The sequence below is a fragment of the Amblyomma maculatum genome, chromosome 1 (assembly GCF_055883805.1).
Source record: "Amblyomma maculatum isolate TAMU_Amacu chromosome 1, ASM5588380v1, whole genome shotgun sequence".
In the NCBI taxonomy this organism is placed as follows: Eukaryota; Metazoa; Arthropoda; class Arachnida; order Ixodida; family Ixodidae; genus Amblyomma; species Amblyomma maculatum.
In genome coordinates, this window is record NC_139344.1 from 162186445 (window position 1) to 162210146 (window position 23702).

General features: G+C 43.3%; 2 protein-coding genes across 6 annotated transcripts in view; both read left to right on the forward strand.

The window, feature by feature from the left end:
• LOC146204768 (F-box only protein 7-like) overlaps window positions 1-10358 on the forward strand; it is a 55290-nt gene extending 44932 nt beyond the window's left edge. For 2 of the 3 annotated variants that reach the window (XM_084589480.1, XM_084589481.1), the window contains exon 10: window positions 10073-10358. In XM_084589480.1, the coding sequence (XP_084445606.1) occupies window positions 10073-10227 (155 nt within the window). In that variant the 3' untranslated portion in view covers window positions 10228-10358. Of the gene's footprint in view, window positions 1-2649; window positions 3045-10072 lie in introns of those variants that run through there. The other variant, XM_084589482.1, reaches the window with a different exon arrangement.
• A 229-nt stretch (window positions 10359-10587) lies between these two features.
• The window catches only part of rin (ras GTPase-activating protein-binding protein 2), a 74755-nt gene continuing 61640 nt past the window's right edge, over window positions 10588-23702 (forward strand). Inside the window, exons 1-2 of one of the 3 annotated variants that reach the window (XM_084589477.1) lie at window positions 10588-10674; window positions 11855-11991. In XM_084589477.1, coding sequence (XP_084445603.1) covers window positions 11897-11991 — 95 coding nt within the window. In that variant the 5' untranslated portion in view covers window positions 10588-10674; window positions 11855-11896. Of the gene's footprint in view, window positions 10845-11854; window positions 11992-23702 lie in introns of all 3 variants that reach the window. The other 2 variants (XM_084589478.1, XM_084589479.1) reach the window with 2 other exon arrangements.

The window sequence follows — 23702 nt, forward strand, 5'->3', positions numbered from 1 at the left end:
GAAGCAAAGCAAGACAAACATGGATCATTGTCGTCCCAACGAGCAGTGAGCTGACAGTCATGTCTGGATTCATGCCAAGATGTTCTTCCTAAAAGGGAGCAAGAGGGCTCACTAATGTCCCTACATTTGAAATTTTTTTTAGTATTGAAGCAAAAATATATATATTATGGAGGTTTAACCTTTTAAACCTAGATACAGAGCGAGAGCACTGCTTAGTTTGGTTTCGCTTCTTGTCAAACTTCCATGTCAAAGGACAAGGTCATTGGGGTAATTGGCCAACACATTGTTAAGCGGCCTACTTTGCTTTAAACACTTCAAGGTTAAATTGCCTACCTGATGAGAAACCTGTCGAATAGAGCTAAAAAATTTGTGTTGCTCACCATTGATGCCTCTGTACTACCTGTCTCAGTATGTCTGATAGAAGGAAAGCGTGTGCACCAGGGTGACAGAGCACGTCCAGTGGCATGAGCGCTGAAGCAGTTGGCTATTGCATAATCATTATTAAGGTAAAAGCCTTTAATGGCTCATGCTGTCGTAGACATAGTGTGTCCCGCTTTTGCGGCGTTCTGATTGGCCGAGGTGGGATGCATCCCTGCCATCTGCAATGCCACACTTGAACGCGCGCCAAGGAACGCCACCCGACAGGAGTGATTGTGTACTGTCCTAACTCACACTTGCCGGAGAAAGTGTGATAGATACTGCGTCTTTCCTTTCCTGTAAATCAATTATAATTATATGTAGCACTGTAGCACAGGCTAACAATGGTAGGCAAATTATAGGATAGGAAGCGTACGCTTTCAGAGACATTTTAAGGCGAAAGCCTTTAATGGCTCCTACTGTTGTGGACAATGTGTGTCCCGCTTTTGCGGCAGCTGTCGCATGGCATTCCTTGGCGCATGTTCAAGTGTGGGATTGTAGATGGCAGGAACGTTAGACAAGATGACACTTCTGGAGGAAAGGCGCAGTACCTGTCACACTTTCTCCGACAAGTGTGAGTTTGGACGGAACACCATTGCTCCTGTCGCGTGGCGTTCCTTGGTACGCGTTCAAGTGTGGGATTGCAGATGGCAGGAACGCTAGACAAGATGTGGCTTGTCAGGCTTTCGCCTTTCAATACTTTAGTCGTTATAGTCCCTCATAATTATTTAATCTGTTGTTCCGTCAGTATAAATGCCGAATAGGTGGCGGTGGTGGGGGTGGGGGGGGGGGGGGGGGTTGAGTGTTTTTGTTTTATCACGGTGTTGGTTCTGTGTTTTTATTTTTTAGAATGGCTGCATGTCTACTTTACAATTTTTTCTTTTGGAGGGGGTGGGGGGTGCTTATTCTGTTTAACTTCCTCTTCATTCATTCTTTTCCTTCTACTTCCACATCCTTTCTACCTACTGCATCATCGCTTACCAATAACGTTTTTTCTCCCTAGGAATGCCTGCTTAACCTGTCCTGCTTAGTCGATGAGTTAGAAGTCGGCTTGTATAGAGTTGTACCATATATGGAGGGCGGTGTTCGCCATGTTGTGTATTTTCTGCCTCTTTTTTGTAGGCAAAAGCTTTTCTAGGCTCATGGAACAAAATCCCATTCACGAGAGCTGTACGTGCGACCTGTCATATTTTGCGAGATTCTGTGGGATGTGTTCTTGTCTAGCATACCTACTATCTGCAATCTCACGCTTGAACACGCGCCAAGGAACGCCACGCGACTGGAGCGATGATGTACCATGGAACTCACACTTGCCAGAGAAAGTGTGACAGATACTGCGCCTTTCCTTTCCTTTAAACCAATTATATGTAGTGCTGCATCAAATGCCGATGAGAGGCAAATGATAGGAGAGGAAGGGCAGGCTTTCGCCATTCTCCTCTTAAGAGACATCTAAGAAACCCTCTCATTTTTTCATTCTGTTTTGTATCTCCTCCTCTTCACTCTTGTCCGTCAAGTTTTTATGACCACCTACCCCTATTGGTGCTTTGTGGAATGCGAAAAATATTTAGGTATGTTTTGCTAACATATGTTTCTATGGGCAGCGCTCCCGACTCGCACACTTGGATTTTTCGCTGTATTTTAAAAATACTCCTCTTTTCAAACGAGACTTCATGCTTCCGTAGTCAATTGTTACATTAATGGTTTTTCCATATGAAGTTTTATGACACATACGCAGCTCTAGTTATCATGCACCAAACACAAATTTGCGATTAGAGGTTTGGTACCTAAAGCTGACATAAAAAAACACAGTGCTGGTCTATACCTGTTGGCTCAAATGGCCTCCTGAATATTTTATTTTGAAGAGGATATTGCTACCATTTATTCACGCAGTAATCATCCATTTATCTACACTAAATGCAATGGTGCGGATGGAAAGCAAAGGCATGGAACAGGCAATGTTTAATCTCTCCATCCTCTCTCTTGTTCCGCAAGCTGACATTATTGGTATACTATTTGTTGATTATAGAAGAGGAGAGAAAGCCTAAGCAGATAGGTGCAAACTGGTGCAGAACCGCAATCATGGGAAATCTGTCATGTGACCGGTGATCTTCTATGCGCTGCCAAATGCAAATTTCCATATGATGAAATATGTAGCCACATTTAGCAGCTTTTAGACCGACTGCAGTTTTGGTTTCCATGTATTTCCTTCTCATTTTTTTTTGTTTTGAACAGACGGCACCGTAAAAGCAACGTTTATTTGGAGCGGAGTGGTCTCAGATGTCAACAACTGTGGCTTCAAGGTCGTGCCAAGATGCGCAGCGAATTCGACACCTTTCGCATGATTCCTTGATGCATGACTTTTCGCGTTTGGCGATTTCTTTTGGTCTGTCGGCAGATCGCAGGCACCAAATGTTGGACCACAGGGGTGGGGGAAAATTTAGCTCAAAATTGTGTCTAATCGCTGGTCACCCGAGGTTCATACCGGTGTTAAACTGTTTGTTGGGTTAATGCACACAAAATTGCTAGTCGAGTCGAGCTTTAGAATGTGTGACGTGGTCGTACCGACGACCTCTAGTCATATAAACCGTAACGGGGGTTGAACTGCCGGGAGCCGTGGTAATAAATTGTTAAATTGATTTAGAGGAAAGGAAAGGTGCATGTATCTGTCGTACTTCTCGGTGGACACCTGAATCGCACACCATAGGGGGATGGAGGGAGACGGGAGTCAAAGAAAAAAGAGGTGCCGTAGTGGAAGGCTCCGCAATAATTTCAATCATCTGGGGATTTTTAACATGCTCTGACATCGGACAGCACTTGAACACCTTTGCGTTTCGCCTCCATCGAAACGCGGCCGCCGCGGTTGGGATCTAACTAGGTACCCCAGTTCGGTAGCCAAGCGTCTTGACCACTGAGCTACTGTGGCGCATATGGCGGGCGAACCAGTAGTAGCAGGAGGACATGGGTGGTACAGAGCGAATCGTTACATGCTTAACACATTGGTACCCGGATTCGAAACCTAGAGTATGACCAAATATACACGGTGTCATATTTAGAAAACTTGCTTTAATCATTCAAACATAACAGCTTACGCTGTTGCATTTCAATGCCTATCGGCGATGGCTGCATTTTTTTTTATGACGGCAGTAGAAAAGAGCCCGAAGATGACTTTGCGAACTCCAACTTCAGCTATGATAATAAGTCAGTCAAATATCAGCCTGTGACTTTGTATAGCGGCCCGAGGAAAGCATACTTTCAGATTCAGCTCGCTCTTGAGCAGTTACACATGCTCATTTTGTATTCGCTATAGTTTCATTAGTTCATTCTAGGGTTTCAGCAAAAAAGAAAGCTTCGAGACGTGAGGTGACTCCTCCAGAACTTTGACAAGTGCAAAGCTCTTTACATCAAGTATGGTTTGAACACCTAGCTTCCTAGAGAGAACTGCTTCTAGAGTAGATTTCAATTTTGATGGCAAACTAGATTGCACTCTGCCACCCTCTACAAAAAGTGTTGCAAAACGTGCTGGCCATGAAACGTAAAAGGTTGAAAACACAAAAACCATAAGCTGTGCTATGAGCAGAAGGAGACCCAACTAAAAACAAACGTTTTCATCAATTTAACAATGTTGTTATAAGAACAGCACGCCTTCAAGGGACAGAACGCTGGTCAAAATATGTCTTTATGGTGGAAATGAAAAGTTCATGTCTTATATAGTACAGCTCGAGCACTATAATATTAAAGAAAAGAGGCATTACAATTTTAATTTGGCATTGAAAATCGCATAAAAACGACTGAGATGCATCTTGCGAAGAAACCCTATTACTATCGCTTAAGTATCCCACATGACTACATATCAAAATACCACTGATTTTCAGTGCCCACTGCTTTTTGTTTTCTTCTAGGAATGCTTGTCACATTATATTTTGCACTACCCTTCCTTTCGCATCGCGAGTGGCATGCTTTCACCTTTTATCACTAGATGGCCACAGGGTTTTGAATTCCATGGATGAGGCAGTGATAGTGCCCCTTAAAACTTTTGTCGACGAGACGTACGTTACTGTGCCATAAGAGCCTTGAGTGTCACGCTACTTTACGCTTAAAATGACAAATCACTGCCTGGCAAGTGAAATTTATATTTGTTTTCGATACGTCTTTTCTGTCTACCACCAGTCGTCATCGCGGTCGCTGCTCATGGTTTCCAGCATCAGACTACATAAAAACGGGTGCATGCACTGATCGAAACACTCTCGGTAAAAATTTCTACAGCGTTTCTACCAAAGCCACTATGGAATTGAACACTTTAGAAAGCAATCTTGCCATTGCGCCGGAAAAACTTCAGTGCCGAAATTCCAGTGTTCTGTGCCTTTCAGAACTTCACCACATATCATATTTGTTCCTTATTAATTCGGCTTCACTGCATCTTGTTAGTGCAGTTGGGAGAATGGACACATGAAACTCCCAATAACTGATGGGGACCATTGCCTCCAAATAGCACTAAAAATAAATGTGCAGATAGGCACACAAAATTTTCACAAATAATAAACGATATAGTACTGTAGCAATTTTCCTATATCCTGAAATATCTTTACTGCAGTGTTTTATTTTGATATTCAAGCCTTTTTTTTTTACTTGTGAGGTCTTTTTTCCAGCAAGTTCCGAAAGTGGGTTTTGTCATTGACAACGGTAAACAAATATTTCACGTGTATTTGAAAGACCATTTAGGTAACTAAATTTTAGTATATTTTACAGCAGAATTGTATTAAGTATTTCATTTAAGAAAATTGTGTTTCCAGAACTTTTCAGAGTCACCTGTTTTACTCCATGATCCTGAAAGACAATTTTCAGAAGTAAGAAAAAGCTGTTATGGCACCTTTTGTATAGTCTGGAATTGTTATTACCGTTTTCTAATTTTATATGCATGCTTTTGAAACATTTAGTAAATATTTTCCCCAAAACTTGTTACTGAAACATTTTTTTTATGTTATCTATTGAGCATAAGGAAATATTCATAATTTTGGAAGTGCATTTAAATAGTACCTACATTTTGATATATGTTATGCCATGGTTGGTTAAAGTTTGCTTATGTAAAAAAATCCCCAGATTTTTTTCCAGTCCCAAAAGAGTTAGATTGCAAGTGCAAAATGTTGTTCGTTGGTGATGGTTATAGCTGACAAACAGAGAAGCCAACACCTGGTTTACAAACAAAGAAGGCACCCGCAGACATTGCGGCCGGTTTTAGGATGAAAAGTAAGCTGGGAAAACAAAAGTTGGCACATGCAGCTAGCTCCATAGGGTCCCGCTATCTGTGCAGATTGGTAGTTCAATAGATCTTGCTGAACACAGCAAATGGCTACAACTGAGTGGTTGCTCTATTTACTGAAATCTCCACTTCGGAATATTTCTCTAAATATACACGATTTTACAAAGGGTTGAAGGGTGCTGCCAATATTGGGGAGCTGGGCTGCTATCCTAGCACAGGAAAGTGTTGACGACTTCTCCCCTTAGCAGCCCAGTCAAACCGGTTTCTCCAAGGGTCGTAAAATGGTCTATACATTGAATGAAAGTGTTCATACAAAGCAGAGAGGTTTTCTCTCTCCTTGGGGCTTTGCTGGTGCTCTAGAATGTTCATGGATAGCACATAACTAACCATCCAGGCATTTTATAATGCTGCAAGGTTTCTTTAACTTTTAATGAACCGAAAACAACAAAAAAATACAGGATTGCACTCAAGTCTGCTTAAAAGCAGAAATGGCGAAAGCCACTTGACAGGACTGTTTTCACTAACTGCATTGTCATCCCTACTATCATCATCATCATAATTATAGCTACTGTAATCATTATCAACTAAAGGCACCGCCAATGTAAGCGCTACTGCCATCATTATCACTAACTGCAGCATCATCATCATCACTACAATCATCATTATAGTTATCTCTAACTGTGTTGTCATTATCATCGCTATCATCCTTTTGTTAGATAAGAAAAGTTGCAATCACGATCTGTTTCTCACGAACCAGGCTGGGAGTAGGGGTTTGCACGCTTGTCTTAGGATTGGAGGGATAGTGGTTCGCTCCGGTGGATACAGATGTTTTTTTCTACACCACCCATGAGCCAAAAAAGGCTTTCGCCTTAAAGTCAACTGTTCTTAAACATAAATGTGCAATGGTGTTTAATAATCACCAAGTATGATGGCCTCGGATAGTAATTGGTCCTCAAATGTGCACATGCAACATATCAGTATTGCAAGTATGGAAACTGTCATGGCATTATTAAATTCCTGCTGTTAATAGCACAGGGAAATGCTTACACTCAAGGGTGTAGTCATGTTTTCATATTGAAGATGACAGTATACAACAGCCTAGTGCTATTTTTTTGTAGGACAGCAGTACTTGTGTACCACTGGTTTCACTTGCTGAAAAGCGAATAATGGTATGCCTATTTATCATTTCTTTGTGCATTGAAAGCATGAGATACGGCATATGACCCATAGACAGTAGCAGACAACCAATACCGAGTATAGGCAATACCGTGGATGCAGACGCAGATTGTAGTGGCTTTTGTCTATGCCATCATCTGCTACAGTGTCATTCTCTTTCATTCCCTTTCCATGGTGTTCAAGAACTTATTCTTTAATGCAATTCTATAAGACTGCATAATTTGAATGACACTATTAGAAAGCAAATTCTGCAGCGTGTCAGACTACAAGAGAAGCTTGCACTATTTGGAGAATCACCCTGCGTATACTTTGAGCCTTTTGGGGGTATATCTGGCTTCACATCACTCATTTATCGAGTGAAAGCAGTTGTGATGTTTTAATGACGAATAGACTCCATTGGTGGCCCGGAGAAGGAATGAAATATTTCTATAAGCTTTGATAACATGTGTCTATTAGTAGCGTTCCAGACTCACACCTTCACACTCTATGTGGTGTTTCAAAAATACTTCTCTTTTCAAATGAGATTTCATGCATTCACAGTCAGTTTCAGTGTGTTAATGGCTACTCCACACTAAAGGACGACATCATAGGCGAGCTATTAAATCAGAAAATTGACTTGAAAACTGTTTGATATATCCCTATGGGCGCTAAGCCTGCTTTTCACCACCAGTTGATCCTGGGGGGCAACAGCAGTGCTACCGCATTGTGCGTACGTCAGAGATGGGTGTTGGTCTATACGCTAGTGCCACACGGCCAGTATTGTTTCTACCCTCATATTGTGCTATCTGTGCAGGTCTGTATTTCAGTTGGTCTTGGTGTTCGTGCAGGTTAATGATGATAGCGTAATTACTCTCTTGGGCAAATAAAATTGGCTCATCTTAAAGAATGGAGCCAACAAACCTCAAAGAAAGCAGCAGCACAGCAATTTCAATGATGGTTGAAGTGGCATTGGGATGTGAAACATTAGCATTGTGAAAGTAATGAGACTGCTGAGCAAAAGATGTAATTGTCACCTTCATATGCACCTGAAAAAAAAAAAAATGTATGAATGTGAATTTGTAATCTGCATATATTGCACAGGTTCGGAGAGGTATGTTATATACTAGTGCCCCCAAAATAAAATGAAGCACGGCCCTGTGGCAAAATTCCTCTCGTTTGTCCAGGCTGCTGATTGGGTGAACTCCAAGACTGTCAAGCTGAACATCCGGGTGTCCCATATGCACACAAGATATACACATGCGCATCTGCTTGCAGGGCATGCTGCAAAACGAAATTTTGTTTGTTCGTGTGCTCCGCTTTATTTTGGAGGCACTAGTACATTCATCATCATCATTTATTGACCCAGACCCCTTCGAGGGGTATTACATAAGTGGGGGGGAAAGACATCGGAATAAGATATGACATTTTAAGTCAAAGCAAACAAAATAGGTGAAACAATCGATGTAAGGTAGGCTTCAATGCAAAGGAAAAAAAATAAATAAAAAATTCATGTGTCTCAATCAAGCAAACAGGTACGGTGAATCATACAATGACAAAACGGGAAGGCAACAGTTACCACATTAGGATTGTAAGTGTAAAGACAGCATTTGCCAGAATTTAGAAGCAGCTCGTTCAATTACAATACATTCGAGTAATGAATTCCATTCTTCAATGACAAGAGGCAGGAATGACTTGTTAAATGCATTAGAGGAGCCTTGGAGTCTTAAAGTGGTCATAGAATTGAAAAGACGCCGCGATGTTCAGAGGGGAGGGAGCGAAAGGGGATCTCGAAGTGAGGGAAAACAGTAGTATAGTTAATGGAACAATGATACATGGAATGATAAATAGGCAAATTTTACGCCTTTGCACGAGAGGCTCAATGTCGACAGATAATTTTATACTGGTAATGCTAGAGCGAAAGCGGGCTGCGCAGTTTTGGACAGCTTCTAGGCTATAATTAAATAGGCTTGATATGGGTTCCGAATTGGGGATTCAAATTCTAGTTTGCTACGGACGAAAGTTTTGTAGGCAAGGCTGCGAATGGAAGAAGGGGAAGAACAGGTGATGTCTGATAAAGCCAAGTGTTTTCGATGCATCAACAGCAATCTTTGTGATGTGCTCGGACCAAGTAAGGTTGTTTGTGGTATGTATTCAAAGATACCGGTATGATTCGAATTGGGTGAGGTTGGTTGAATTCAGAGAATATGCGTAGTTTTTGTTAGTTCGTTTGCGTGTTATCTGCATGAATTTGCACTCTGTTATGTTGAGTGTCATTAGCCATGTGGAACACCAGCTTTCAGTTCTGTTTAGGTCCCACTTTGGAGCAATTCCTGATCATTATTGGGAGTTATGCGGCGCTACAGGACGTAGTCATCTGCAGAAAGACGAATTGTCGATGAAATGTCGGAGGGAAGATCATTTATGAAGTTTGCAGCACTTGTGAAGCATAATTGACAGTTTTACTTTAGTTGTGGAAACTGTGGCTTAGTAAGGCATGGTACCCAAATTATTGCAGAACAAATTTGTAAGGTTTTAAATTTCAAAGTACCTGCTATGATGAAGGAATAATTCAAAGGGTGCAGAAGGAGCTACTGGAGTGCTGAGATGCTAAGTTCTATAAGCTTTACAAATGGGAGGATGAAGGTTGAGTACAGGGTGTAGCTTGGCCAGATGAAAATAGACACAGCAGACTTTTGTGAGTACCCATTCCAGCTGGAAAAGCCGTTCTTCAGTTGAATGACCTGCTGGATGGACGTTTTCTAGGCAAAAATTGGGCCTTTTTTTTTCGTCAGGCGGTGCGTAGCGGTTCCGCCACGCCACTTCAGATCACATACATCGAGGCACGAACGTTCCGCCGATGCCATGCGCAGCGCTTGCTCTGTGAGCGGCCTTGTGAACGGGCCGCGAACCAGGTACGCGCCTCGTAGTTGGCAACTCTCTGCGGCCATGCAGCAGAATCTACGCGAAGCCTTTTGTAAGCCTTCTCACGAGGCGTCTTGAAGTCGTCTCCTTGCGCGCTTATCTTCTGCTGCATGGCCAGAGGAATTGTTTGTAAGTTTTCGTTGCGACATATGTGCGGCCACCAGCATCGACTTGAGCGGGCGAGCATCCACAGCAGTATGAGTGCCGAAAATAAGCCTGCTTAAAACGCGTAGCCACGTCGCACTTTATCAAGTTTTAAATTTCGCACCAGCGTAACCATTCTGCTTTTATTTTCCCCGTCTCTCCTCCTCTGCCTTGTAGCACGGCCCCCAAGGTTTTCTCCGCCGTACGTTCCCCAGCTGCCTCGACGTCCACCAGATCCGGCGTTTCCAAGATCCTACTTCGGCCAGTACAACGTCCTTCCGCGTGGTGTTCTGCCACACCAGCCGTTCGGCACAGGATTCGGGTTTCTGTGATGCCGACATGCTGACATGAGTTTTAAAATGGGGCGAACGTAGCATTAAAAACAATCAAGTGCTTTGTATTGATTTTGTGATTATTCTCCTCTCCTTGCGAGTATGCCAGCTTTTTTTTTTTTTTTTTTCAAATATGAGTGGTGTCTATTTAGACAGAAACGCGAAATTCGTTGGGTTAACAGTTGCCACGAGATGCATTGACTGTATGCATTTAGCAGTTCGTATGAAAATGAAAGCGTTAAATAAAAAACTGTCTGTGGTCTGTTCATTATTTCGTAACTGGTCTGGTTATTATTTCGCGACTTTAGTTAGTTTGCACAAATTATTCAATTGAGCAAAACGTTGAAGGTGCGCTTTACACAGCTATTGAAGCGCCACATGACGACGATAGTCTCAACAAGGCACCGAAGTACGGGGTTCTTTGATTTGTCTGCAAAACTGACCGGCGTGAGTACAGTTTGCTGTTATGGTTGTGCGTTTGGCCGGAGTTAAATGGTTTCAGAGTTTTCACAGGCCTGTAGTGCTTTGCTATGATTGGTTTCAGGAGAAAATATGCTTTCTAGTTGGAACAAAAAGTGTGAACAGTGAACGTTTCACCGTAATAATTAAGCTGAATGGTAGATGCACCTGATAGACGTTAAGCCTAACGTCAAGGGGCCCGCATTGCATGGTCTTCGAATGCTCTATAACTGTTCAAAATTTTCGCTCGGTTACTATTGTTGGTGCACATTAGCTACTCTATATGTAATGTCGTAGTGTGCAGTTTATTCGTCTTCGATCGAAGTTAGCTGGAAATGGGCGTATTTTAAAGCATCACAAAGAACGGCGCATTTTTTTATATTGTAAAGGGGAATTAAATTCATTGTTCGCTTGCTCAGTCAAGCAGTGATGTTTTTACTGTTGCAGTACGAATGAACTTCTTAAATGGTTCGTATTTTTTCCATAAGAGGTCCGAGCATGGCTGCACGCCCTCGGAACGTGCCGGACATGTGGTGCGAAGCCATCGGTGTTGGCAGTGTTGGATTTTAGAACGTGCGCTACTTAATTGATTTTGGTGGGTGCGGATTCCATTTTGCAGATGAAATAATGCGTGCATCTGAAAGTAGGGGTGGAGAAATGCCTACCAGCTTTGTCTGCCAGGTTCTCGTCCGACATTTGCAACGGTGATCTTTTTAACTAGGGAGGGTTGAAAAGGTATTGAATTGCCGTTGCTCAGCTTCGCCCATTGCGTTGCAATAGGATTGACGATTGAATAGCCTTTGAGTGCGCAGATGTGCGGTCTGAGCTTGCTACGCAGTATATATATGTATACTAAGGGCAGCGCTGCGTTGCAAATTTTAATTTTGCGTTAAATTCGCGTCATGGGCGCGCTGTAGCAGTTTTTTTTTTTTTTCTCCTTTCGATCAGTTAACGGCGATTTGTGTACAAGGTCGCGCGTTATTGAGGACACTGTTAGCTTGACGGTGTCACCGCGTACTGGATTCATGACTGTCTGAACTGAGCCTGTGACGCATTCCGCGTGGCGCTCGCATTGCCGTTTACTGACTGGATGCTCGTAATTACTCGACAAGAGCTCACTAGCGTCACGAATTTACTTTTTTTTTTGTGTGTGTGTGTGTGTGTGCAGACATCGCTTCCATCTTCACAGCCTTCTTTTGGCTACTGAGTCATGGTCATGGAAACTCCGACCGCTCTTCACATAGGGCGGGAGTTTGTCCGACAGTATTACACGGTGCTCAATAAGACTCCCCTACACTTGCACCGGTGAGTGTTTGCCTTTTACAACTATGCAAAGCCTGATGCACCAACGAAGCGGGGTTGAAAATTTCTGCCGCATTGGATTTTTGATTTGATCTTGCTTTCAAAAAGTACGCTGCCAGTCGGATTTGATCGGTAGTGAAGGAAATGTGCCTATCTGAAGGCAGTGTTGTCATAGCCTTGGTGTTGCTTTCACTTGAACATAAGAGTGCAAAGTGAGTATCTTTTTAACTTCAGGACAGCTGGAGGTGATATGTTATGGACTCTGCATAGGCCTGCTCTTGTACTTCAAAGTAGTATTGTACTGTATCAGATGTTTGCACAAAGCAGTACTCTGTGTTCTTCAATGAGCTAGTTTTGATCTGCTACTTGTATTTTGTTCTTATGTATGTTAAGCATTCATGTTATGGTCTTTCAAATTAAAATCGCAGGCTTAACAGTGCACTTTTTTGTCTTGCTGATGACTAAAATGCACGTGTTTGCTTTAAAACTTGTGGACATTACATGGTGGCCCTGTCTTAGCTGGCATTTTTTTTTTTAGCCTTATATTCTTTCGCACAATATTTTGATAAATTGTGCCATAATATGAAAAGAGGTGCATGTTACATGGGCTTAGCATTGCCTGCATTGTGAAATATATTATGTTTGCGGATTTTGTGCAGTGAACATTGAGTGTATTTTCATATGAAAGTTTTATGTTTGCATTATTGCATCTTTAAAGGGGTGCATTTTCTTTTCTGCTTACTTGTAATTGTTGAATAAGCTATGCAAGCTTAGCACAGTGAATGGAAGTTGAGGGCAAATCTTAATGAAACTCATATTTAGATTTATCAGCAACTTCGATTTGCTGGAGCAGTTGTGGGAAAAACAGAACTTGATAAAACAAGGTAACAAATGCCTTTAAAAAGTGACCCTGAACCACTGGTGTCTCACGACATCATGGTTGCATCACATGCCTTTGCACCTAGCTAGGCGGTGCATGGGAATTGTCCGTATTAGTAATTTTCGACAGTTGTTAAGGGAGCCGCCTTTAGTAGCCATTTTTTGCTTCGTTGGCAAGTTGTATCTGTAGTTGGACCGTTGGATTCACTTGTTGTAAGGCTGTAGACTTTAATATCATAGTGGGGGATATTTTTGTCAAATTTGGGTACGTTAAAAGCAGAGGCAGGTGTGGCTTCATGAAAACAATGCTTTGTTTTTGTTGCCGAGATGCTGGAGATGAATTTCATGGCCTATGCTTGTTTTGTTTTTCAAAGCCTTAAAGGTCCACTGCTGTGGCTCCATGGTGACTCTTGGCTACTGAGTTGCAGTAGCCAGGTTTGAACCTCGACGCATTTCGGTGGAGGCAAAATGTGCTGTAGGATGTCAGTGCACATTAGAGAGATTCTCCACGTGGTTGAAATTCATCCGACGCCCACCATGATGGCGTCCCTCATAGCCCGAGTTGCTTGGGGACGTTGCACCTCACATACCACATGAATCCTTAAAGGGGTAGATGCACCAAATTTTTTGTGTATTTCTGCTTTGTAATTATGCTAAAGACAGTATTGAACATGGATCATAATGTGAAATTTGCTTGTGACGAGTAAATAATGTATGATCCAATTTATACTGCCACACTGTTCAATTTCTGATTTCCGAATGATGCTGTGATGTCACAAGTGAGTATGAGATCGTGTGAGACACCCTGAAACTACAGTAGGATAGATTATGGCTTCTGGAACAGCTCGGTATGAGAGCTGGCGTAAAGTAAAGCTGTGTTGCACGACCTCGCACTCAGTTGTGCATCACGGCCACCTTACGGTAGCCAGAAAATGAAGCTGAAAATATTGAATAAAAAAAAAATCTGGTTACATATTGAGTGCTAGCAAATTCTATATTGTGGTCCTTGTTTACTAGTGTCATATGCACAGCTTCAAAGGAAATTTACTGCAGGAAGTTTGTGACAGAGCTCCTTTAAGGGAGTCCTGAAATGATTTTCATTCAATAAAATCATGGTGGAAGTTGTAAACATTCAAGTCAAGTAGGAGCTCTGCCTGAGCCTTGCAATTTAGTTAGAAATTCCTTTGCACGACCTATTTATCATTAGTGTGACATAACTGCATTTTTAGTGCCCTACGCATGGATGCTAAATGTTACTTAGGCAAGGCCTGTCATCAGGCTTTGCACAATAATCCGAGTCACGAATAATTATGGTATCTTTGAAATCATTAGGTATACTGAAATTTTATAATAAATTTTACATAATGATTTATTCTTCTACTGAAGAGCGAATCTTGTTCGATTGCTGAACTCCATGGTCATCTTCTGCAGCCTGTTTTGTGTGTTGCATACATATTTCTGACCCTAAAAGAGGTTACCTTTGCTCTGTTGGCTTCAGAGCAGATTCAGCTGCCTTGGCATACTTGACTGCTGGGCTGAAAATCTCTGCACCTTTAGGGCATAGCTGTGCAAGTGGGAGTTTACAGAGAGGTGCAGGTCACAAAAACACATGGTGATCAAAGGGAGCTGCTCAGCTGGAATTTGATCACGCGTCACAGGACGATGTGGTGTTTCTGGGTTGGGGCACAGCCCTACTTGCTGAGGTGTACAAGTTCAGAGGAGGGTAATTTGAAGCTGCATGAAGCTTCCCTATATGGGTTGCAGAAATTCCACAGAGAAAACTGGCCTTTTTGCATGGATCATCCCTTTAAGTAGTGTCTGCTTTGCGGCTTGTTTGCTCAACGGTTAAGGAGTGAACTACTACATGATACAGCAAATACACATGCACGCACACACACACAAATGGGTAGATGGAATGGGCACTGTTATCGGTGTGCGTGTGATCTGTTGGGCTCTAAAGTAGTCCGTCCTCGTTTATTCCTGTCTTGACAAACCATTTGAGGGACTTTTCAAGGAAAATTACACTGTGTTGTGTGGATTCAATTTGCCTTTTTTTTAAGCATGCAAAAAAGTAGTAGTGAGTGGAACAGTGTAGCTGAGTGAAGTTGGCGTTTTGCATATTTGGCTCTCAGCTGTATCCATTTTACTGCTTTTTTGGTCTTGTTCATTGAGCATCCTTAAACTGTTTTTTGTTGTTGGTTAAATTTGACTTCTGCTCATTCCCGGAGAGGTAATAAAAAGAGTGGGACTCTGAAAATGAAAGGAACAGAGTTTAGAATTTTCAAAAGCTGAAAATACCAAACAGAAAATGGTAAAGTCACGGTGAAATTTTTGTAATTTATGGATGGAAAATATTTCTCGCCAAGAATGAATGAATGCCTTTTGAGACCAGTCTTCTTACGACAGTATTGTGTAAAGTCCAATTTTCAGGTTTCCAGAAAAATTGCATTTGTTCCAGATGAGATCAAAAAGTACTAAGAATGCCAGAGCTTCATCCATGTAGTTTTGAAAATGACAGCCTAAAAATGAAATGTTGTAAGCATGTGGCATTCTTTTAACCCTTTCGCTGTCGAGTGTTTCTGGCCGTGACACACCCCCCAGTGTCTTCTTGGTTTCAGGGAATGAGCATAGCAATTTTTGATTATGAGTGCTATACAAATACCATAGTCAACGGAATATGCACATTTCATTGTTCTGCAGGTGTTGTTAACATCATTATCAGCCTGATTATAAATTAGATAAATGAGGATAATATAAGAAAAAAACTTCAATACTCCTTGAGAGACTGAATCCGAGCTCGGCTCTTATTTATAATCAAAAGAGCCATTGCTCCAGTCCGCAGTCAAAGGTCTTGCGCGGTCAGCCATACGAAAGTAGCCGCGCGCATTTTCGGTGACCCACACAACGGAGATAAATGGCATGTTGTGAAATCAAGATGGCAGAGGGAGATGGAAAGAGGCTAAAACAACCTCCTTTGCTGTTTCTTGCTGCAAGCAAGGGCGCGGCAAGAGCGAAAGCAGCGATCGAGTCGTGTCGATCTATTGGAGAGGCAACGGCGCGGCGAGCCCCTGAATGTGACGCATAGTAGCAGACATGCCAACAGAATAAAAATAAAAATCTGCAAACCTCTGGCAGATGGCAGAACAACCCTTGAACCCGTAACCGCACGCACGCACCGCATAATCACTCTGCGAGAGAGTAGTGCGTGCGGAGCAACTGCGCCCCCCTTCCCACAAAGAAGGTGGCGGGGGTGGGGGTGGGCGCAGTCGCTCCATACTCTTCAGTGTGTACGTACCAACACAACACGAAGCGAATATACGAACTAGAAAGATTTGACAGATGGTGCAGCCTGTCCAAGTGCGCCAGTTTTGAATGCACAATAGAGAACATACCGGTAGGTCGGTGACACTGTGGGGGGGAAGCGCGAAAATGTACCGGTACGTTCATGACAGCGAAAGGGTTAAAGAGCGAACTTGTAGGGTTGTGGCTACTGTCGATGGCAGGTGCTTGATGAAATTGGTCTTTTGAACTAATAGTAATCAGGCATCTACATTGAATTCCAGGTGACACTTTTTAGGAAAGGACAGACCTTGCATTGTATGTAAAGAAAGGGAGGGGAGGGGGGGGGGTTGTTTTCAGGATTTGTTCGTGTGGACCTGACGTGTTTATCATAACTGTTTTTCAGTAGACTAAAACGATCTTGGGGCACACATATGCTTGGTGGTTGCTACTTTATTATCAAAATTAGTTTCTTGTAGTTTGGTAACAGCTTCCTGAATTTTTGTCCCTTAACTGTGTGTGTGTGTATGTACTGTTCTGAGGTTGCATGCCACCAGTTAGATACCATTGACTCATGGCTAGTGGTGTTAGTGCCTGCGTGCCTGCTAGTGTGGTTATGAAAAGCAACTGTTAGCATGGCACTTTGAATTTGGCCATTTTATTCTAGGGGTGGTTGTTGTTTTCATGATTAATGTTGTCATGTGTGCAGTTGGTAAGACATAATACTGTGGTCTTTTGTGGTTCGCCTTATCTCGCCAGTGGTTGTATGACACATGATAATATTCATTGCATGCCTGAAATTTATCAGTGTCTGGGGCTTTGGGGCTATTGACTTTACTGTGTTCTGAAGCTTTTTGATGGGTGTGATGAGTGCATCTTATTTGTAACATGCTGTTTTTCACACAACATAACTGGGTGTAGGTATTTGGGTCTTTTTACCATGTGTTGTGTCTTTATGGTGCGCTAAAGGGAGACTAGTCTTAAGTCTCGAAGTGTAGAGGCACAAGGGTTACTTGTGACCCCTCTACACTTGGGCTGTTGTTGCTCATTGACAGTCTAAACCCATTTGAAGTGTTAAGACATCAGTATTTCCTACATCAACAAGGTATGCAGGAACAGAGCTTTCAAGTTCTTTGAATCAGTTTTATCAGCAATCACTATTTTTGGGGAGAATGGAACACCAAGTAATTTGTTTCTTTAGATGACCAACTGGCACTGCGGAATGACTTATACTGTGTACTGTTATGGATGTGACGATGAGCAGTTCCACCACTAGCACAAATATGACCACGGTTTCTTGTAGAAAAATTGTTGATTTGAGCATCTTCTTATTGCTTGTGAGCAGCCACATACTCTTTGTGTTATTGGACACATCAGTAGTGATGGGAATGGGATTGGTATAATCATCTGAACTCTCTTGAAAGCCAGGGTCCTGTACTCACCCCCAATTTCTGTTGATTGCCTGTACATGGTTGCTCTGGTGGCAACATGTTCACTATTTTTGTGAGGGTGTTTTATACTGGCATCTTTAAGAAGCAGTACAGCAAAACCTCGTTAATTCCGACTTGAAGCAGATTGACAAAAGTCCAAATTGTTGAATGGGACTTCTCCAAAAACTGGTAAAACATGTTAGCATCACATACATTCATGTGAAAAACTATGCACTGCTTTTGAGATCACAACTGTGTGGCAGTGATTTTTTGAAGTTGTGTGTGCACTATTGACAGTGTCGAAGCAGAACCGCTCAGCAGTGCCTCGTTTGCAGTACGTGGGAGGGATGTGGCAATGCACATCAGGGTGCACCTTTGAGATGTAAAAAATGACGAACTATGTGCCAGTCAAGTCTGAAAGCTTGGCTTAATTGGCTTTGCTGACATTTTTAGCGGTAGCCACTGTGGCTGCAAGCAGGTGTATTGCTTACAAATTTGCAATCGAAACTGTGTGGCCGGTCTGTTTTACTATTAAGCAATAAGGTCCTCGGATTGTTGTCACAGCTTCCACTAAGGATATCGTGAAGTTAGGCTCGAGTGAGGTTATTTGCAAGGTCGCCTTCTGTGGTATCACACTTTGCTGCAACCTCCTGTTGCTGAGTCTCAATTGACAGGTGTACAGTGTCATAGGCTTGCGTTGGGATTGGCTGGGACCGTGCTGCAGTCCAGATTGACTGAATTTCAAAATTAACAGGTTTTGCTGTATTAATAGTGACAACTGTTTCAAACAATGCTGCATTCATTCTGAAAGCTAAACATTTCGACAGATTTGCCTGTCTGGTTGGGTTGATAACTAAATAAAACTTGAAATTTCTCCAACCAACACTTTTATTTTATAAAACCCGACGTTTCGGAGCTGGCTCGGCTCCTTCTTCAGGGGTGCATGACGCGGGGCTGCGTGCAGCTATAAGTAAAGGAATGGTCGAGGGGGAGAATGGGGAGGGGGTGAGATGTGTGTGAAAGAAATGAGAAGGAAGGAGGGGGGTTTAGATGGTGAGGGTGCCGCAGGTGCAGGTGTGCTCGCTGGCGACTTTTTTCTTTTCTTCTGTGAAGTGGCCAGGAGAGAGCGAAGACCTTGCAAGTATACAGCAGGGAGGTTGCCTATTGTCCGGTTGATGTTATTTGCGGTCGACTGTATGTGCCATGACTCGAGGAGGCGTCTTTTGCGGTAATTGGTCTCTGTCTCCAGGATGAATGTTTCTTCGAAATTTATTCTGTGGTCGGAATCTTCTCAATGTTCAGCTACGGGGTTGCGTTCTCTTGAAAAATTTCGTACATCGTTCTTGTGTTGCCGAATTCTTTCTTTTAGGTTTTTTGTTTCGCCAATGTAGCTCTAGCATCACAGCCGGCGCAGGGAATTTTGTAGACAATGCCTTGGGCTCTTTCTCTTGGTGGTCGATCTTTGGGGAAGGGTAGCAGGCTCCCCAAAGTGTTTGAAGGCTTGCGAGCCACTCGAATTCCCTCTTTTCTTAGAATACGGGCGATGGTTTCGCTGGTGCCTCGGACATAGGGGACAGTGACGTACTTTTGAGATGTAGTTGTTTGCTGCTGGTTATTTTCTTCCCGGGGCCTGTCGTTGCGTTTTTGGTGGCGAATGATTTTCCGGATAAATTTTTTTGGGTAGCCGTTCATGGTTAGTTCCTTGAATATTAAGCGTTTTTCGTTTGCTTTGTCGGGCTCTGTGGTGCAATGTGTTTCCACTCTTTGTAATAAGGTCTTCGCAACTGACGCTTTATGGCTTGTCGGGTGGTTCGAAGTGAAATGCAGATATCGCCCTGTGTGGGTGGGTTTTCGGTATACGGAGAATCGCAGACGGTTGTTTTTTCGGGTCACCAGAACATCCAAAAACGGCAGGGAGCCTCGCTTCTCCATTTCTAGGGTGAACTGAATCTCCGGTTGTATGGAATTTAGATGAGAGAGGAAATTTTGGACTTCAGATTTCTTAATAATTGAGAAACAGTCGTCGACATATCTCAGAAAAATTTTTGGCGGTGGGCGGAAAGAGTTGAGAGCTCGTTCTTCGATGTGCTGCATAGTTATATTCGCCATAGCGACAGAGATGGAGGCACCCATTGGTGTTCCCTTAACTTGTTTGTAGAATTCTCCTCGGCATGAGAAGTATGTGTTTGATAAGCATAGTTCCAGAAGGCGGCATACCTCGTCTACACTGAGTGGGGTTCGTGCGCTGAGTGTATCGTCGCGTTGTAGGGCTTCTGGAGTGGCGGCCAACGCGAGATTTACAGGGACATTTGTGAAAAGGGACGCCACGTCAAAGGAAACAAGGCACTCGTCGGCCTCAAGGCTCACCTGGGACACGAGTTCGATGAAATGCCTGGCGTGTCGAACGTGGGTCACGGTTTTCCCCGTGATTGGTGTTATGAGCTTGTGCAGGCATTCCGACAACGAACGGAGGGGGGAGAAGCGGAAGTCGACAATTGGACGTAGAGGAGTCCCAGGTTTATGGACTTTGGGCAGACCGTAGAAGGCTGGGGCTGATCCGTTGGTGCACGATAACTGCAGGTAGAGGTTTTGGTGGTTTGGGAGGTTTTTGAAAACTTCTTTTAATACCTTGTTCAATTTTGCCTGGGTACTTGTTGTGGGGTTTTATAAAATAAAAGTGTTGGTTGGAGAAATTTCAAGTTTTATGCATTCATTCTCTACTCGTTATGGGGGAACAGGACTTTGAGGTTCCAAAAATGGCAAAAAGTTTTCTGAAGAATGATATTTTGAAAATGTACAGATCCATCTCCTATATATCTTCTCGTTTATTCACTCCCTGGGTCATTCATTTCACGTAAGGTACAAGTGGGCTGAGTAAATCTAATCTTTTGTTATATGTTGGTACGGTGCAAAGGACACGGAACGCTGGAAAGAGAGGGACAGAAGTGCCTTGGGACAGAAAGAGGCGCTGTTTCTGTCCCTATCTTCATTTCGGGTAATAAAATCCAGTGTACCCCAGGGTTCTGCCTTGGGGCCCACATTATTCCTGATCTACATAAATGTCTTTCTTAACATTACTTCATCACTGATTGTTTCCATTATTTATTGCCCTGTGACTAACCTCACCGAATGTTTACAACTCTAAAATGACCTACAATGCCTAACCAAACGGTGCTGTGAAATGCAGATGACTTAATATTAAAAAAAAATGTTTCACAGCACTTAATCAAGCAATTTACTACACATATATGGTCAATAATCTAGCCATTGAGAGCACACCCAGTCACAAGTACTTAGGAGTATACCTCTCAGCCAACTTGTTTTGAAACACTCCTATTGACTACATATTAGGGCAGTCATTATGTCATAGCAACTAAGACTCTAAACAATCGTACGGCTGAAACTCTATTATGCCTCATTTGTCTGGAACCCTCATAAATCGTGCCTAATAGCTAAACTTCAATCTCTGCAAAACAACTGCGCTTATTTGCATGCAACTGCTTCCAGCATTTCATTAATTAACTGCAAGTTAGGCCTTGAGCTTTAGAAACTAGGCGAAAAATTCGCCTAATGTTTTTGAGCGCAGCTCTTTGGCACCTGTTCTTGGGTTTCGCGGCGTCGGCGTTGTTCCTCGTAACCAGCTCACTTTCACTCCCACCTTCCTTCCTTGCAGCAAGATTCAGGTGTCCACAGAAACAAGTGTGACAGATAATGAGCCTTTCCATTGCAACCAGCTCCACTTCCACTCCCATCTTCCTTCCCTTAAAGTGTCCACAGAAACAAGTGTGACAGATAATGCGCCTTTCTGTCGTAACCAGCTGCACTTACACTCCCACCTTCCTTCACTTAGAGCACGATTCAAGTGTCCGCAGAAACAAGTGTGACAGATAATGTGCCTTTCCATTGTAAACTGCTCCACTTTCACTACTACCCCGCTGGGGTGGCGCAGTGGTTAGGGTGCTCGACTACTGTGCCCAAGGACGCGGGATCGAATCCCGTCTTCGGCGGCCTCTTTTCGATGGAGGCGAAAAGCTAGGCGCCCGTGTGCTGTGCGATGTCAGTGCATGTTAAAGAACCCCATGGGGTCGAAATTTGCGGAGTCCTCTACGACAGCATCTCTGATAGCCTGAGTCTCTTTGGGACAACCCCCCCTCCCCCCCCCCCCCCCCCCCCAAAAAAAAAAAAACAAATTCACTCCCACCTTCCTTTACAGCATGATTCAGGTGTCCACAAAAAAAAAGTGACAGATAATGCGCCTTTTCATTGTAACCAGCTCCACTTTCACTCCCATCTTCCTTTCCTTACTGCACGATTCAGGTGTCCACAGGAACAAGTGTGACAGATAATGCGCCTTTCCATTGTAAACAGCTCCACTATCACTCCCACCTTCCTTGTAGCACGATTCAGGTGTCCACAGAAACAAGTGTGACAGATAATGCGCCTTTCCATTGTAAACAGGTCCACTTTCACTCCCACCTTCCTTCCCTTGCGGCACGATTCAGGTGTCCACCGAAACAAGTAACAGATAATGCACCTTTCCATCGTAACCAGCTCGACTTTCACTCCTACCTTTCTTCACTTAGGGCACGATACATGTGTCCGCAGAAACGTGTGATACTGCGCCTTTCCATTGTAACCAGCTCCACTTTCACTCCCACCTTCCTTCCCTTAGGGCACAATTCAGGTGTTCACAGAAATAAGTGTGACAGATAATGCGCCTTTCCATTGTAACCAGCTCCACTTGCACTCCCACCTTCGTTCCCTTAGTGTCCACAGAAACAGGTGTGACAGATAATGCGCCTTTCCGTTGTAAACAGCTCCACTTTCACTCCCACTTTCTTTCCCTTACAGCACGATTCAGGTGTCCACAGAAACAAGTGTGACAGATAATGCGCCTTTCCATTGTAACCAGCTCCACTTGCACTTTCACCTTCGTTCCCTTAGTGTCCACAGAAACAGGTGTGACAGATAATGCGCCTTTCCGTTGTAAACAGCTCCACTTTCACTCCCACTTTCCTTCCCTTACAGCATGATTCAGGTGTCCACAGAAACAAGTGTGACAGATAATGCGCCTTTCCATTGTAACCAGCCCCACTTTCACTCCCACATTCCTTGTCCACAGAAACAAGTGTTACAGATAATGTGCCTTTCCATCGTAACCAGCTCCACTTTCACTCCCACCTTTCCTTACAGCGTGATTCAGGTGTCCACAGAAACAAGTGACAGATAATGCACCTTTCCATTGTAACCAGCTCCACTTTCACTCCCACCTTCCTTCCCTTACAGCACAATTCAGGTGTCCACAGAAACAAGTGTGACAGATAATGCGCCTTTCCACCGTGACCAGCTGCACTTTCACTCCCGCCTTCCTTCCTTCACTTAGGGCACGATTCAGGTGCCCACAGAAACAAGTGTGACAGATGTGCCTTTCCATTGTAACCAACTCCACTTTCACTCCCACCTTCCTTTCTTTACTGCAATAATTCAGATGTCCACAGAAACAAGTGTGACAGATAATGCGCCTTTCCATTGTAACCAGCTCCACTTTCACTTCCACCTTCCTTCCCTTACAGCACGATTCAGGTTTCCACAGAAACAAGTGTGACATAATGTGCCTTTCCATTGTAAACAGCTCCACTTTCACTCTCGCCTTCCCTTACGGCATGATTCAGGTGTCCGCAGAAATAAGTGACAGATAATGCGCCTTTCCATTCTAACCAGCTCCACTTTCATTCCCACTTTCCTTCCCTTACGGCACGATTGAGGTGTCCACAGAAGCAAGTGGGACAGATAATGAGTCTTTCCATTGTAACCAGCTCCACTTTCACTCCCACCTTCCTTCCCTTATTGCAAGATTCAGGTGTTCACAGAAGCAAGTATGACAGATACTGCGCCTTTCCATTCCTGTGAACTAATTATGAAAAGCACGCTTCAGAGCTGAAGTGGAAGACTTGACCACACATGGTACACACTGCTAAGATAATTTATGAATAATGCGAGCGCCCACACCGAACTGCGGGGTAATGGGCAGTAACCGAGAATTCATGCACTCGCAGAGAAAAGCATATTTTGGTGTAGTTTGTGTATATGCAGCTAGTTTGATTGTTCAGATTTCTAGTCGATCGT